The sequence below is a fragment of the Streptopelia decaocto genome (genome assembly GCF_964273445.1).
Source record: "Streptopelia decaocto genome assembly, chromosome: 9".
Classification (NCBI taxonomy): domain Eukaryota; kingdom Metazoa; phylum Chordata; class Aves; order Columbiformes; family Columbidae; genus Streptopelia; species Streptopelia decaocto.
In genome coordinates, this window is record NC_138664.1 from 10,494,682 (window position 1) to 10,510,815 (window position 16,134).

The window sequence follows — 16,134 nt, forward strand, 5'->3', positions numbered from 1 at the left end:
CTGGTCCACTTTAACTCTGTATTTCAGAAAATATAGGTAAAGCTGTTCCCTGCAGCTACGTATGGCAATTACCTTACCTTATCCACATGGATCACTCCTCAGAAATGAGGAAATAAAGTCTTGGTGCCAATGAAATAAAGTTACAAGTCTGCTACACCCTAATAAGAAGTGCTCTTTGAATGTGTTAAATCTTGCTGTGTGAGGCTTCTGTCTAATCATTTGCTCGAAGAGGAATATTTGACGTGCATGTTGCTGATTTTCTCCTAAAGTGTTTCATAACTTGTGGGCCACCTCCTGGCATCCACACTAAAGCCACCATGCACAGTGGGGATGTTAGAAAGCTGCTAAAAGTACCTTGCTACTTCATACAGCCTTCAGCATCCACAAATCCCCGCCATGTACTGGAGGCTGGAACTTCTCAGGTATGACACAGTAGCAGAATGGGTATTTATCTTGCGTTAACAGGAAATTTGGGTAAAAACTTTTAAGGGAAACCCCCATTATTTTAAAGATTTTTTACATCTACATCAAACTGACCAAAACTGCACCACCAGTTTCCCCAGTAAGGAACCAGTGAGTCCCACAATTGGGCCGAACACGTTCTGGAGAGTTTGGATCGTCCAACCTGCACTTTTAATGTCGTCTCCTGCAGCTTCCCTGACTCTTCCCTGCTGCTCATGTCCATGTGCCAAGAGAACACGGGTCTTCTCTTCTCTTCTCTTCTCTTCTCTTCTCTTCTCTTCTCTTCTCTTCTCTTCTCTTCTCTTCTCTTCTCTTCTCTTCTCTTCTCTTCTCTTCTCTTCTCTTCTCTTCTCTTCTCTTCTCTTCTCTTCTCTTCTTTCTCTTCTCTTCTCCTCTTCTCTTCTCTTCTCTTCTCTTCTCTTCTCTTCTCTTCTCTTCTCTTCTCTTCTCTTCTCTTCTCTTCTCTTCTCTTCTCTTCTTCTCTGTTGCTCTCAGGATGCTGTTGGATGGGGATGAGCCCTTAAATCTGAGCCTTAGACAACTCTAAGCTGTGGACTTCGGTCTCCCAGCCCTCTGAAGACACCTGAGATCCTTCTGAGGTCGCTTCCCAGCTCGGGTACAACATGGGAAGCTCAAATAAGAGAAAGTTCATGCATTTTATGCTTGTATGGAAGGCAGTAGAAGGAACAAAGAAGGCTGCACTTCTCAAGGAAACATTTTATCCATCTTATTTTGAGTTTATATTTACACCTGAACAATTTTGTAATGTCTTTTTTTTTTTTTTCAAATGGGATCTTCACATCAAAAGCTGTGAAATTTATATCCTGTGCATAATTCAGGAACAAAGAGTCACTTATCAGTGCTGTCCCAAATCCTGTTGCTCGAAACAGGATCTGTGGACTTTGGTGGTATTCTATGAAATCTCAAGAAAACGCAGAAAAATAGCAAGTGCCTGCTTTTTGCTTGACATATTGATCCCAGCATTTAAATGGTAAAATCCTTCCTCATGATGGAGGCCTCTGGAGATATGAGACCCACCATGGGCACAAGGCAGAGCTGAGGGTCAGTGCACTTGAGGTCTTGAGATACTATATTGATATAAGTAAAGACGGGAAAAAAAAAACTCTGGAAAGACCATCAAATCCAGCTGCTGTTAAGATGATAAAGTCCCTCTGGACACTCTACTCACCACATAATATAGAGCAATGCACTTACAATGTCCCAGTCTTTGTAAAATAGACTCATCATTCAGCCTCTCTCTCTGGTGGTTACCTTATCTTAACTGATTGTGTTAAAATGCATCAGTTATTCTAAATATGTTATAAAAGTGGGATGCCCTGTCTTTGGGATTCATACAGGATATACAATGGCACATCACAGAGATACAAACAGATGGGTTAGTTTATAAAGGTACATTAAGGACTAAGTTCAATTAAGGGACACGAGAAAAATGTTTAATATTTAAAATACTAAAGCAAGAAGGCAGTCTGTACTCTTTTTTAACCTTTGTAAAGTCAAAAGTTAAAGAGCAAATCTGAGTTATATGAAATATTTTCCTTTGACTTCTCCAGACTCTTTAAATGCAGGGGTTATTCCAACCTGCTTCTCCCTTGTCATTCCATCTCTCCTTAAACAAGTTCCTTCACTTAAAATTTCCAAGGATCCAAGCTTTCTAACTGAAATAAATAAATAAGCCTTTCTTTACAGATAGCTATAAATTAACCCAGCAGCTAGCACAGCAGGAATGCCCGTTAACCTCCGCTAACTCACCAGAAACACGCTGTTCCCAGCAGAGAGGAAGCTACATTGCTTCTTTAAGCCCTGCTGTCTGAAGACGTCTCCTCCGCGCACCCGCCAGTGCCTTACTACTGCCTTACTACGGCGAGAAGGCTGCCTGTCCTCCTCCTCTCATGTGCCACAAGCTGTGATTCATTCTGCTCCTGAGTCATGGGTGAAGGCCAGTCCAACAGGTGAGGTTCGCTCCAGCCCCTGAAAAAAAAAACCACACACCTCTTTAGTGGGTCCATTTTACAGCACGAGGTGAACGACCTTTTCCCAAAGAGTGAACCGGACGAACTTCCAGCTTATTTGCTCAAGCTATTAGCATTATCAGTATTAAAAGAGCACGCCAAGGAGAATGACACTCAGTAATAATTTACCCTGGGGTTAAAATAAACTATAATGTTCACTCTGCCTGGCTCAGCCATCATAGCATAAAGAATGTCCTGATAAAGCAGATAAGTAGCTATTAGCCCTTTTTATTTTTTTTTTTTTTAATAGCGATTGGTCATCCTAAGGCTCTTAGAGCATCTTAGAAGAGCAACTGATTTTGCAGACAAAGCACCCACCAGAGATTTTGCCATCCCTGTTTCACAGGTACCCGTGACACTTGGCTAAGCCAACAAACTGCTAAGGGGTTTTGTGGTGACACGAGGCTGCTGTGCTGGGGTTTTTTTTGTGCCAGCCACATTTGGAAAGGAGGATTCCTCTTCCCTGAACTACCTGATCCATGGATGGAGCTGCACAGTGTAAATCAAGCCAGATACCTCGCCATGACGGGCTCAGAGCAGTTTAAAACCAGCAGTTTAAGCTGGTTCGCTTAAACTTCATGGGAGATGGGCACAGTCTCCATGTGTTTGTCCTGTTTTCAGTATTTTCCAGCTTGAAATTAGGCCGTACAGGTTGAAATGAAGGGGTACAGTGACAGGCCAACGAGCTGCCTCACAGGCTACACCACCAAATCCTCTGTCTCGCTGTTTCTGAGAAAGGCACAAAGAAAACGCCCAGCACATGTTGTGCATTCTCTGAGTAGAGGGATGGAGACATTAACCATGGTGAAGAGGTGGCTGGAACACGAAGAGAGTGACTGCAAAGTCCCAGAAGGTCTCTTTTCATCCCAAGTTCCTATATAGCCCGATTTACATATCTATATTTTAATTAAAAAAATTAATAAATCCCCAACTGCTGTGCGGAAGCTGGGTGTGATGGTTTAACTTACATTCCTCTCATCTGAAGCCTCTGAAAGCAGGTGAAGAAACCTGATGAGAAGAGACTTTGTGCCTGCAGGCCCTGGGAAGTCACGGGTGGCTCCTCAGCAGCCATCTGGGTTTGCAGAAGGGGTTCCTGAGAGCTCCTCTTGCACCAGAGAACCCCCAAAACCCCACTGCAGCCCATGCAAGTTCAACATCAAACAGTCGGTGTTAGTGCACCAGGACAGCAGCTCCTGTTTCACCCCAAAAATCATGTCAGGCTGCAGGCAGGAGGCCAAGATGCCTTCAGGACTCAGCGTGATGTCCATGGAAGTAAAACCAATTTCCCACTGGTCAGAGCTGGCTCTGACGCCCAGGAATCCTTCTCCAGAGGACCATGAACGCATCGAGGAACAATCTCCTCAGCAACAGCTCTGGGTGTTTTATTTCGCATTTCCCTTGACAACGCTGGCACTCGTCAACGGGAGAGATCTTTTTACTACTTGGAGACACTTTCAGTGTCTTTGGCTCAGAAGCACAGCAGAGATAAGACATTGATTTGTGTTCTGCTTCCTCCTCAGATTTGTCTTCACTGCTCCTTAGGAGGAACTTGTCTGACCTTGACATTTTAATTTTGCTTATCTTTTTTGATCCCTTCTGTGTCTTTGACCTGAAATGCCTGGTTATAGAATAACTAAACATTCAGGGGTGGTTTTTTTTTTTTTTTTCCATGTACAAAAGCAGAGTTCAAATACAGCAGGAAAGTAAGATTTGTGAGCTTCTTTTTTGTGAAACAATCAGATTGTTGATTCCATTCTGCTGGAAAAATTTACATCAAAATAAATCCTCAGTTAAAATTCACATACACTGTGTCCAAGGCACAATACTAAATAATAGCTGTGATCTGAACTGTACAGTTGTATCAGAGCTGAGGATGAATTACTTAGGAGCAAATTTAAGTCCACTTCATAATCTCACTGCAAATGAAACATTAATTACTTCATGAGTAAGTCTCACAAAAGCTCAGCATGGAGTTTCAGTATTTCTAGGAGCCTTAATTAGTGGCAGAAGCAAGAATTTGTCTCCAGTGTTTCAGTCCCCTGAGGAGCAGCAGGTGAAGCTCCAATGACATGTTTAATGCCAGGGTGCGATATCTGGAAACTAGCACCCAGCAGCAGCCAGATTTTGGATTTCAATTCCCAGTTTTTGCATGTCAATACATGGGATATGTCCCTGGCCTTCCTGAAACGCTGCTGGTAAATCCGGGCTTTGACCATAGAACCTGCTGCTCCCTCGCACAGCACGGGACGGCTCCTTCCAGCAATTGCACTCTCCGCTTCTGGAAACCAAGAATGTTTTTCAGCACCTGATATTACGTGGTCAATTTTTTTTTTAGCATCTGAGGTAAGTTGTTAAATTGCATGGTGTGGAACGTTGCTTCCTCTCTTTTGGGGCCCGATACCCCTAAGTGGCTGTAATCACTTCGTTATCGTGCAACAACTAATTGTTCCCTGTTGCCAGCTCCTATGATAAGACAAACCATTCGCCTGCCCTCCTTCCCCGTCCGCTTTCCAAGATTAGCTACACTGGTTGCTTTAATCTCCAACAGAAGCCTTTCCTTCACCCTTCTGACCCTCTTGTTTATATTTTTATTTTTTAGCACATCCTTTCACATCTGCACCCTGAGATGAAGCGGCTGAAATTGCACATCCCAGTGTGAGAATAAACTGAGGATTCTCACCGGGCTCCCCAAGTCATAAAGAACTAAATTTTCTAGAGTGACTGATTTTTACGTGCTGATTCTCAGCTGCGAAATTACATCAGAATTTGGTAGCGTATTCCCCTTTTCTCAGGGTGTAGGGATGTAAGGACCCCAGTCACGATTGCTCACCTGATTTTTTTACCTTTAACCTTAGTTTTCCTTTGTTTCTACAACTGGAGAAGGACTCATCACCTGCGTCTGAGAGAAAAGAGCCCTAATGAGCAAAACAGGCGTGAAAAAGGGAACGAATATGCAAATATTTCACTTTCCTTAGTGACCCTTCCCTCCTGTATCCGTCCAACATAAACTGTCGCAATTCACATGTTTTCACTGGCATATAGGAAATGTTTCCAGATTCGCACATTCCGTGTTTTAGAAATTCCTTGTGTCAAGGGCCGTAGGATTTACTGTGATTGAGATGCACAGGGAACTTGCGTGTGTAATTTGCATTAAACGAAAAGCAACACAAATAACCCATCTTACCATGGGGGGAAACAATGTTTTTAGTATGATGATAAAATATCTTTATTCTTATGTTATGGGAGAAGACAGTTAAGTGCTTATTCTGACCCCACAGTTTACAAGAAAACATTCCTTAAATTATCATCACTGTTAACGCCATACACACAGGCAGACACAGAAACCAGCTTCTCAAACGTTGCGCTGGAGACAGCAGAAAATTAATGGCTGCGGTGTCAACAGCCCTTTCTGCCCAACATTTTTCCGCCGTATCTTCACACTGAGGCAGAGCAGCCAAGGTACGGTCAGGAGGGCCGGGGTGACGGCTCCGCTCGGGCAGCACCGAGGCTGTAGAGAGACAGAAGCCAGGACTGGAGGGTTCGCTGCCTTTCCCTCAGCGGGGTGCTGCCGCCCCAGGCCCGCGAACCGCGACCCGCGGGGCTCCGCGCTGCCCGGAACCCCCCGCCGGTACCGGCCGGCAGCTCCGCGACGATGACACCGCCTCAGCCCGGGGGCGCCTGCGCGATACGCCCCGCCCCGCGAGGCGGGCTCCGCGCGCCTGGTGGCGTCATCACGCGCGCGCCGGAAGCGCCGTGATGCGGGGCCGGCTGCTGCGCGCTTGGCGTGAGGGGGTGAAGGCGGCGCGCGGGGCGGCGGGGCGCGCGGGGACGGGGCCGCCATGGCGGGTCCTGTTCTTCGGTACCGACCGCTTCGCCGTCACCGCCCTACGGGCCCTGCAGGCCGCCAGGTACTGGCCGGGGGAACGGGCCGAGGGGGCTGCGGACTGCGGGGAGGGGACTGGAGGTGGAGCCGTGAGAAGAGGGTGCGGGGGACGGGAGCTGAGAGGGAATGTCAGGGACTGTGGAGGGAGCAGCTGAGGACGGTGAGGGAGGGATGGCTAGTCCTCATAGCGGCCTTTTCAGTGCTAAAAGGGGCCGGTAAGAAATATGGGGACAGACTTTTTAGCAGGGCCTGTTGTGATAGGACAAGGGTCGATGGTTTTAAACTAAAAGGGGAGATTCAGGCTGGACATGAGGAAGAAATTGTTGCCCCTGAGGGTGGTGAGAGCCTGGCCCAGGGTGCCCAGAGAGGTGGTGGATGCCCCATCCCTGGAGACATCCCAGGCCAGGCTGGATGGGGCTCTGAGCAACCTGAGCTGGTGAAGATGTCCCTGCTCATGGCAGGGGTGGCACTGGGGGAGCTGGGAAGGTCCCTCCAACCCAAACCATTTAGTGATTCTGTGAGAGCTGATGATGGGGTTCAGGAGCCATCAGGGAATGAGCTGGGGTCACGGGTGCAGGGACTGTGGTTTGGGCAGAGTTTGGTAGGGAAGTGGGGGTGAAAGTGGCCTTAGGGTGGGGCAGGGACCATGGTGTCTTGAGTGGGTCGATGGAGAGGGATCACAGGGGGGGCAGAGACTGTGGGGCTGTGTGGGAGGGGGTCTGGGATTGAAAGGGGGAAGTTGGGGTTTGGGGGGGGGGGTAAGAGGTGGCAGGAGTGTGAGGCTGGGCAGAAGCAGACAATGGGAGCTGGAGGGGCAGGTGGTGTGGAAAGGCCCAGCGACACAGCGAGGACTGAAGATGGATCATCCTTTGCCTCTCCCTTGCTGTGCTTGTGTGAGGCCTCCAATGCCTTGTCCACCGCAGGGAGCCCAGCGAGGACTTGCTGGTGTCCAGGCTGGAGGTGGTGACGCTGCCCTCCCGCCTGCCCGGGGACCTGCCCGTGAGGAGCTGTGCCCGGGAGCTCCAGCTGCCTGTTCATGAGTGGCCACACACGGGACCCGTGGGGCAGTTTGATGTGGGCGTGGTGGCATCGTTTGGACGTCTCCTAAGTGAGGAACTTATTCTGCAGTTCCCATAGTAAGTGAGCTGACAGAACGTCTATTACTGCTTTGGTAGCAAAGCTGGACTCTGGTTTTGAGTCAGCACCTGTGACTTGTAGCAGATGGGATCAGCCTCTTTCCTGGTTCATCTGCTTCGCGTGAGCCCTGTTTCTGTCTCTGTGAAGTTCACAGTTCCTTAACACATTGATGTAGATCTATGAATAATTCATTTACCTTTATTCCTTTTCTTCCTTTCTTTGTTCACTAAGAAACTGAAAGTTATTTGGTGAGAATTTTCCTTTAAACATATATTTAAACCAATAACATTTCAGAAGATCTGAAGAGTTAATTCTTAAAGTAGTTCCAGTGTAATAAATGTTGCACACCCATTTACATATGGGTTCAGCTTCACGTACTGTTCGTATTCTAACTTTAAAATATTTGAATTCAGTGGCATCCTGAATGTCCATCCTAGCTGTCTCCCGCGGTGGCGTGGTCCCGCACCAATAATCCACACGGTGCTTCATGGTGATAAAGTGACTGGGGTAACAATTATGGAAATAAGACCAAAAAGGTAGGTTAGTTGTGCTTCCCAAAACAACTCATTGCTTTTGTTGCCTCTTGGGACTTTAAATCATCACCACTTATGTTGTCATTTAAATCATTCTGTGTGATTATTATTTTTTTTAATATGTGAGTGTGTTTAGCAGTAACACTGGAAATATTTAGAAACTTTCATCTGACCATATAAGGCTTGCCACAAATACAGTATTTTAGCGAGTGTGTAATTCTCACTCTAGACTCTGGACCTGTTCTCTAATTTTTTGCTTAATTACAAGGAGCAGACAGAGAACAAACATTCACACAGCTAGATGGGTAGGCTTGGTATGACACAACAGAAAAGATCTGGTTTTCATATTTGCCTGAAACCTCTGTAAGTGAAACCAGGCAAGAAATTGTTGTCTAGGCATGAGAGAGAAATTACATGTTTTAGTTTCAGCACAAACTCTGACTTAAAAGGCTTGTGAAAACACATTACCATAGTTTTCTTTCTTAGGTGCTTGTCTGATAATAGATCTCAGGAAACTGTGAAACAAATTTCATGTGAATACTTCAGGCTGTTTCTTCTGAGATCTTACACTTCCAAACTTTAAATGGTGCATTCGGATCAATCTTAGCTTGCTGAGGTGGATCTTGCTTGCCAAGATACATCTGATATCATTTTCCCCATGTTGTCTTGTGAACCAAACATTATTTGATAATGTCTGAAAAATAAACTTTTAGAGAGGGGAAAAAGGGATATTTAGCAACTGAGTTAACTTATTGAATGGAGACTTTTGAACTGTTTATTGAGTTATAGCTTCTCCTCCAGTGAGCTGGTGTGTTTTTGGCCTTATAGGTTTGATGTTGGTCCAATTATTAAACAAGAAGAGTTCGCTGTTCCTCCCCGCTGTACTGCAAAGGAGCTGGAAGTGATGTTATCAGAGATGGGTGCAAGCATGGTAAAGTGTCACTTCTGATAAGTACCTTGCTTTTAATGTGTGTGAACAGATTTCTTCTTAATCTTGTTCTGAGTTGACAGCAATTGGGAAGAGGAGGGAGAGCTGGGAGTGTTTGTGAGAGGAAAGCAGAGTGACATATGATAAGCTGTCAGTGCTGATCCCATGTGTTGCCATTCTCTTTCTATTCAGTGAAAAACTCAAGTGCTTTGTATGGAAACAGTGTAGTTTCTTATTTTATTTAAATAAATATATATCTGTTTTTTCATCTCAATAATTAGCTTTCATCCTTTTCTAGGATTAATGGCAGAGAGGAGATCATCCATAAAGAATACTTGGGTTTTGAATTGTGATTCAGGAGGAAGGATGCCTTTGGTGTATTTGTATGCATAATACAAATCTTCTGAATGCACTGACCCAGTTTTCTAAAAGCTTAACTGATGAAAAATTAAATACTCTATTTCTGTTTTGTATTTACTGTTAATAACTGTTCTCTGCTTAACTTTGCTAATATTCTGTACAAAATTTCATTTTGCAGCTGATATCAGTTTTGAAAAACTTGCCTGAAAGTTTAAAGAATAAAAAAGAGCAACCAAAAGAAGGAGTAACATTTGGTAGGTACACAGCATACTTAATGCAACTTGTTAGTTTTTTCTTTTATCAGCTGGAAAACTTTCTTCCTATTGTGCTGGGTTATACTTTTTTAGATATCTTTCTCAGTATGAGCTCTTCACTGCCTTCTCTGGCTTCAAAATGTCATGCAGACGGAAAAATGCTTCAGAATTCTTCTTCAGATGTACTGCATTAGTCTTTTTTATTTTTTCTCCAGTTACACGTACAATATCAAAATCAGTGGTCATGTCACAGAATCTGAGTTTGTTATTCTTCATGGTTGTAATGCAGACAAGAGTGTTGCAGCTGTGTTTGTAAATACACGTTATCAGTTTGCAGTGCAATGCGTAAATAAGAGCACAACTGAGAATAAAGTAGAAATGATCCAAACTGAGGTTTTTACAAAATCTTTTCTCCATTTTTTTCTAAGCTACCTATGGCCAGATGGTAAACTTGCTGTTGGTCAGGATAAAATCAGGTTTAAATAAGGTAAAATAATACAGCTATTTGTTTGTAAAAAATGCAAAACAAAATATGAAGTCTTTTAATTTCTTTCCTCCCCCAGCTCCTAAAATATCTGTAGCTAAGAGTTGTATAAAATGGGAAGAACAAACAGCTGCACAAATAATTCAACTGCATCGTGCAATAGGAAGTATGGTAAGACAGCAGAATTTTTTAAAATCCTTTTCTGTCACGTGGCACATCCAAGTTTGGTGTAGATATTTTAACTAATGACTAAAACTCAAGTTTAATTATTTTAGCCTCTAGAACCTAGCATGTGTTTTAAAATCCCAACATAGTTTAGCATTAGCAATGGAATTGGTGTGGAGGAAAATTTCCATGAACTTGATCCCAAGCGCAAAATCGGCTGGATAGTTTTGTATTGTTTCCTTAGTGCTGGGATTTCCACTGGTGCATCTGAGGGGGTTTCAGAATGTTGTAACGACATCTTTGTGTGACAGTCAAGAGTGCAAACAGCCACAGTAAACAGCTGCGGCAGCTACTTGCTTAACTCATTACTGCACATGCTAGTGATTTGCTTGTTAATGAGATGAGGAAGAGCAAGGAAAGCTAGATGTAATAAGAAAATTAATAAAACTGTCTTGTCTGGACAGATACCTATTTTTTTTCTCCCCTAGTGTTGTTATCACAGGTATCTTGCATGAGGAAAAAAGAACACCCTAGGCAGTCACCTGGAAATCATGAAAATATTCTCAGTGTGTCACCTGCTTCTGTTTCCAGTTCCCTTTGCAGACACTCTGGAAGGGCACTGCTGTTAAACTTCTGGACTTCGTGGAAGTGGATAATATCCCCGGTTTTACTGGTATTTGCTTTGAAATTGATTTCTTAAGTTAAATTTTCAAAGATTTATTTGTACATGATACACAACTGTATTAAACAATAGCTTTTAAGTAGTGCGTTCTGTAACTCCAACAGAACTAAGTCAGTCTTATATATGCTTAGAGCGCAGTAAGTTTCTGTGTGCCAAGATAAGCATAAATGGGTTTTAAGGACATTTCTGCTTTGTGAGTATATTGAGTGAGCAGCAGGTTTAGTCCTGAGAATCCTGAGATTGGAGGATTTCAGTCCTCTCATTAGTTACGAGATCCTCGTCTAATTAATGCGTTTGTCTGGGGTCACTGAGGAAAATTGTCCCTGTGTACTATCATTTAAACCATTTTTGTGGTAGTTTGTGAGTTCGAGAGCTTGTGGGCTGAGCAGTGTCCCCAAAGCTTAAAGTCTCTTCATGGATCAGGTGGGGAGCAGTGCCAGAGAGCGACTGTTCTGATTCTCCCCTGCCCATTTGGGTATAATAAACCACAAAATGTAATAAAATATTTTTTAGCAAAATAGTGACTCAAGATGATGATTGTGCTTCAAAGAGACATAAGTGTTTCAAACTGTTTTGTACTTGTTGGGATAAAATTACAATACAATTTTGCTTTGCTCTTAGATCAAGTATTAAATGATTGTGGAGCTGTTCCTGGTTCACTCCTATACCATAAAGTGTCCCAGACGTTGATAGCTCGTTGCAAGGTAGGTTTTTCCTGTTTGTTTTATCTTCATTGCCCTAAAGGTTTTTAGCATTTGTGTGACATAATTTGTGTCTTAATTATCGATAGTTATTCACTAAACTACTTTAGATTAGCATCAGTCTTTTTATTTGACACCTTGAAGAACTTCTAATTGCCACTAATTGCTTTTCCCTTGCAAGTGAGAATTTGACTTGTAATGTAAATGTGATGACATTAAATGAAATACATTCTGTAAGCCAGCCCAGTGAGAGCTAAAGATAATTTCAAAACATGGAAGAAGCTTACTGCCATTTTTTGGTTTTGTTTTTATCTTTAGGAAGGCTGGGTTGGAATCAAAACAGTCGTATTAAAGAAGAAGCTCACAGCAGTTGACTTCTACAACGGATATATGCACTCTTGGTTCCAGCAGAACGCAAGAACAGTTCATCAGGAATGCAGATTTCAGACACTCAAACTTAGCACGGCAAAAAAGACTCTGAAACAGAGGGAAATATTGGCACAGGATATAAAGCAATAGATGTATTTTAAAATGTGGAAGAAGATGGCTGTAAGTTAATAGTAATATAAAATATTTCAGTGCCCACCTGTAACATTCAACTTGGTTAAGGGGTTTCCTCTCAAAGTGTTTGATATTACTGTCATATACCTGTCTTCATTGTGAGTTCCTGGTGATACTCATTTCTCTTTCCCCCATCAAGGAAGAGAATTTCTGTGAGTGCTGAAGATAGCGAATAAATCCCTTTTTCCACTGTTGAGTAATAAATGTATTTTTGTACAACGTTTTCAGTTTCTTTTTGAGGTCTTTCTGGTATAATTTTCTTCAAGCATAAGTTGTGCAGAGTTACTTTAATCTGGTAATAATGAAGTCCTGTGCTTCTTTGTAATTCTCTTAGATTGTCTGGTTTGATTTTCTCGTGGACCTTTAACCTACCTTTGTACCCCCACATTGAGATTAATAACTTCAGTTTAGCCAAGAAGATCTAGAGAATCTTTTCCTGTCCATGATTGTTTTCTTAGAGTCAACTACACTTAAAACATAACATCCCTGATCTCACTGGAATTTGATGCCACATCTTTATATAATCCTATACACAGAGCTGTGGTTATGTGCCTTTGTCGGGGTTGTTTGCTCGGTGGGGTTTTATTCCATCTGATCAATCTGTGCAATCAATGGCAGCTGCTTAATTACTTGTGTCTTCCTGCTTATTTTCCTTGTGTGGTTTCAGTCTACAGGTAATCTGCTGCCAATGTTTTGGAATTCAGTTTCAATCAATTTTCGATTCAGAAAGGGAACAAACAGAATATTCTTAATTAATTCTAATCCAAGATTGCCTCATCCAGTTCTTTTAGGACTGTCGTGTGCTTTATTTGGGCCTGTTGACATTGAAAATGCTGTAAATAGTAAGTGCTGTTTGATATCATCCATGAGTGCCAGTTGATTGGTTTTAGTCACCTGCATGTGATGCGAGCACATCATTTTTTCCTTTTAAATTCAGAAAAGAAAAATTTACTGTGAATATTTGCTTTTCTATACAAGTGACTTGTTTGAATCTTATTGATTCTGTTTCTCATCTATAAACTTGTAATTTGCCTTGTTGAATAGATATTTTTCTTAGATATCATTAGCTTTTCTGATGAATTTTTGAGAGGGGTTTGTACCTGATGATGAGGTTTTAATCTAATCCAAGCTTTTCTTCAACATGCCTTTGGTTAATGGCATATATAGGAAGGAACACTCCATGTAGAAGAACCCCAAAACTGATGACTCTTTTACTTTATTTTCTTAGAAGTAATGTAGCACTGTGAGAATAATGGCAAAACAAAGACTGACAGCACATCCTCTTCCACATGTTCTTTTGGCTCTTCAGACTTTTCAACGTATTTTTGCCTTCTCAAACAGCTGTGTCTGGAACTCAAAGCTCAAGTCAGGTGTTGAATTCATGAGACTTATATCAAGGTGACAGGAATTTGAGGTGCTTGAGTGTGACTCACTGAATGAAAGAAAAAAATCTAGAAAAATATGTTCCATCACATGGATTAAAATGTTTCTGAGGAAGCATCTGTTAGAGCAGATGCTGCAGTATTTTTCTTTAATTGCCATTCAACGATAAATCTACCTCTGACAGGTTTTCTGGAACACATGATCCCCCGAGAAACCCAAGCTTATGAATCAGAGTGAGAAACTGGAAACAACAGCAAGGTGGAAATCGGGCTCCTGTGCAGAATTCCTTTTGTCTGTGGCCGCAGACTCCCGGGTGCAGTTTATGCTGCAGAAGTTACAAAACTGGCAAGTTTGCTTCCAAGTAAATGATCTATTTTTGTGCTTTGTTCCCACCTCCTACTTGCAAGTAAAGGTTGTGAAGTCATTTTGCTGGTATACTGTTGAGCTTGATCTATGGAAGGTTAGTTACCACTTAATGCCAACAGAAAGGAGGGTGGGCGAGTGGGTTTTTTTATGTGTTTGTGGGGATGGTGGTTGAATTTGGGGTTTTTTTTTTGGGTTTTGTTACATTTCTGGTCTCAACTATATGGCTGCTTGCCTTGTGTTTTGCCTGCTGGAGCTTCTGGGAATTTTCCATCAGTTGTTTTTAAAGAACACTCCTAGGCATCATTGGAATTCAATATTTGTTTTTTGCTGAGGATAAGGACATTTTCTCTAAAGCTCCTTCCCCATAGACAGTGAGGTTTTTGACACTAATCAGCTGCATGTTGGGGTCTGGCCTCAGGCATGGATTATATCAGAATTGAATTAGCAGTGGAATGACTATACAAAAAAAACCCCAAACAGCAAACCCACCACCAGAACTTACAGATAAGTCTAAAATGCTTTATCATTTGTGCTTAAAGTTATGAGAAGTATTTGAGTTATCTGTTAGTATGGGTCAACCCAACTGTTCAGATGTACCAGGTCCCCAGGCACTGGAAAGTGAATTGTGGTTCATTACGACCTGAGCAAAATGAAGGGTGAGATGTGACTCCCACAGAAAGAAGACAGTATCAAAAGTTCAGGCAACTTAAGGTTAAAAGCTTTTAGATGACCAAACTGTGAAATCAACTGCTTTGTTCCTAGGAATGACTTCTGAGGAAAATTCCTTCAAGGCTCTGTAACTCCTTTACTTTTTGAACCTGCTCTGACATCACAAAGTTTTAGCAAAGAACTATGTCTCTGTCCTTGGCATCTCCAAAATGACATGGGGCAAAGCACCACTGTTGTAACTTGCACATCGTGCGAGATCTAGTGCAGTTAGTCATTGCTGGCAGGTGGTAATTTCAGTTTTAACTAAAACATAAAGCAACAGCAAAGAATTTCCCTGCATCTTTGGGAGAGTTTGAGGTGGCATGTGCACAGAAACCCTGTAGATGGTGCTCACTGCGTCTCTTTTAGGGAAAACCAAGGTCAGCTGGGCAGAAAACCATGAAAATCTGGTTCAGAATGTCTTCAGTTAGTTGTTTAATACCAAATAATGTCTAAACCATATTGTAGCCAGGATACATATACTTGTAACTTAATCTTTTGACCTATGCAACATTTGCTTTAAGGCTTCTCAGAATTGCTTTCTATGCAAGATGTTATAGAAGATTAGGCAGTTCTTTGTTGCTTAACAGTTAATATGTCCTAGCTCTGAATGCGCACAACATTACTGCAGTTGTTTTATGGAGGAAAAAAGGGTAAGATTTTTTTTTTTTCTTTTAATGGAGGATATCTTTGGCATGCTATTTTTGGCATGGTAAAGAAGCTTTAAAGGGAATTGGTGTTCCCCAGGCAGCTCTTAGCCAAAATGTCCCTTTGGAAACTTTACTTTCACCTATCTCTGGAGGGATTTAACTTGGTAGGCAAAGAAAATCTGATTATTTTTGCAGAACAGACAAAACAAAAAAGGGGTATTCACTGATGAGGTGTGGAATAGCATGTCAGGGTTGACTCTGGAACGCAGACATGGTGATTCAATCCCCAGTACCGCTGCTGAGGTCAAGTACAGCCACCCTAGCAATTGGAAAGTCATACTAGCAAAATAAAACAGCTGTCCTCTTCTCGGATGAGAGAGGAGAAGTAGCAGAGGTATTCACAGACCCAGCGTCCACTACAGCTCAGTTTAAGACCTCTGAAGCCAAATTGCTGGTAGAACTGCAAAATGTTTGGGCACCAGAAGGGCTCTGGTGTTGGATAGGGATGATTTCATCTTGGATTTCAAATAAATGTTCAAGGGAGTGGTATTTCCTAGGATGCTGGTGACTCGCAGTTGGATGCATCTGTTTCATAATGTGAAACCTCTCTACTCCCCCTGCTTCCTAGGAAACCTTTTTATTCCTGTTTTCTGCTGAGTAAATTACAAAAAAACCCAAAAAGTGTGACTACTCACAGCAGTACTTGAGTCTTCTTAAAAAAAGTTGCTTGCAAAATCCCTGAATAATTTGAAGATTGAGACTAGACAAGAATATCTCCTCTTTTGTTTATCCTAACTGCTGGTGCCTGATAGCTTCTTAGAAGCAGTATTTTCCCTTTCTTAAGAAC

At 42.4% G+C, this 16,134-nt stretch overlaps 2 protein-coding genes across 3 annotated transcripts in view; one reads left to right on the plus strand and one right to left on the minus strand.

Annotated features, from left to right (window-relative positions):
- SLC51B (SLC51 subunit beta) overlaps positions 1-2,320 on the minus strand; it is a 7,023-nt gene extending 4,703 nt beyond the window's left edge. Inside the window, exon 1 of the mRNA XM_082060632.1 lies at positions 2,233-2,320. The gene's annotated coding sequence lies outside the window, so the exon portion shown is untranslated. The remainder of the gene's footprint in view (positions 1-2,232) is intronic.
- Positions 2,321-6,234: 3,914 nt separating this feature from the next.
- MTFMT (mitochondrial methionyl-tRNA formyltransferase) lies at positions 6,235-13,988 on the plus strand. Of its 2 annotated transcripts, XM_082060726.1 has the most exons (10): positions 6,235-6,400; positions 7,299-7,511; positions 7,926-8,048; positions 8,874-8,976; positions 9,512-9,587; positions 10,151-10,242; positions 10,828-10,909; positions 11,540-11,622; positions 11,938-12,168; positions 13,748-13,988. In XM_082060726.1, the coding sequence occupies exons 1-9, from the start codon at positions 6,249-6,251 to the stop codon at positions 12,136-12,138; spliced, it is 1,125 nt and encodes a 374-aa protein (XP_081916852.1). In that variant the 5' UTR covers positions 6,235-6,248; the 3' UTR covers positions 12,139-12,168; positions 13,748-13,988. The 2 variants fall into 2 exon arrangements, with proteins under 2 accessions (XP_081916852.1, XP_081916851.1); XM_082060725.1 differs by lacking the exon at positions 13,748-13,988 and having other exon boundaries at positions 11,938-12,403.
- The last annotated feature ends 2,146 nt before the right edge of the window (positions 13,989-16,134 follow it).

Coding starts and splice junctions, on each gene's coding strand:
- MTFMT (XM_082060726.1), top strand. CDS start 6,249: ATGCGGGGCCGGCTGCTGCGCGCTTGGCGTGAGGGGGTGAAGGCGGCG. Junction 8,977..9,511: donor CAGAGATGGGTGCAAGCATG/GTAAAGTGTCAC, acceptor TTCATTTTGCAG/CTGATATCAGTTTTGAAAAA. Junction 10,243..10,827: donor ATCGTGCAATAGGAAGTATG/GTAAGACAGCAG, acceptor TTCTGTTTCCAG/TTCCCTTTGCAGACACTCTG.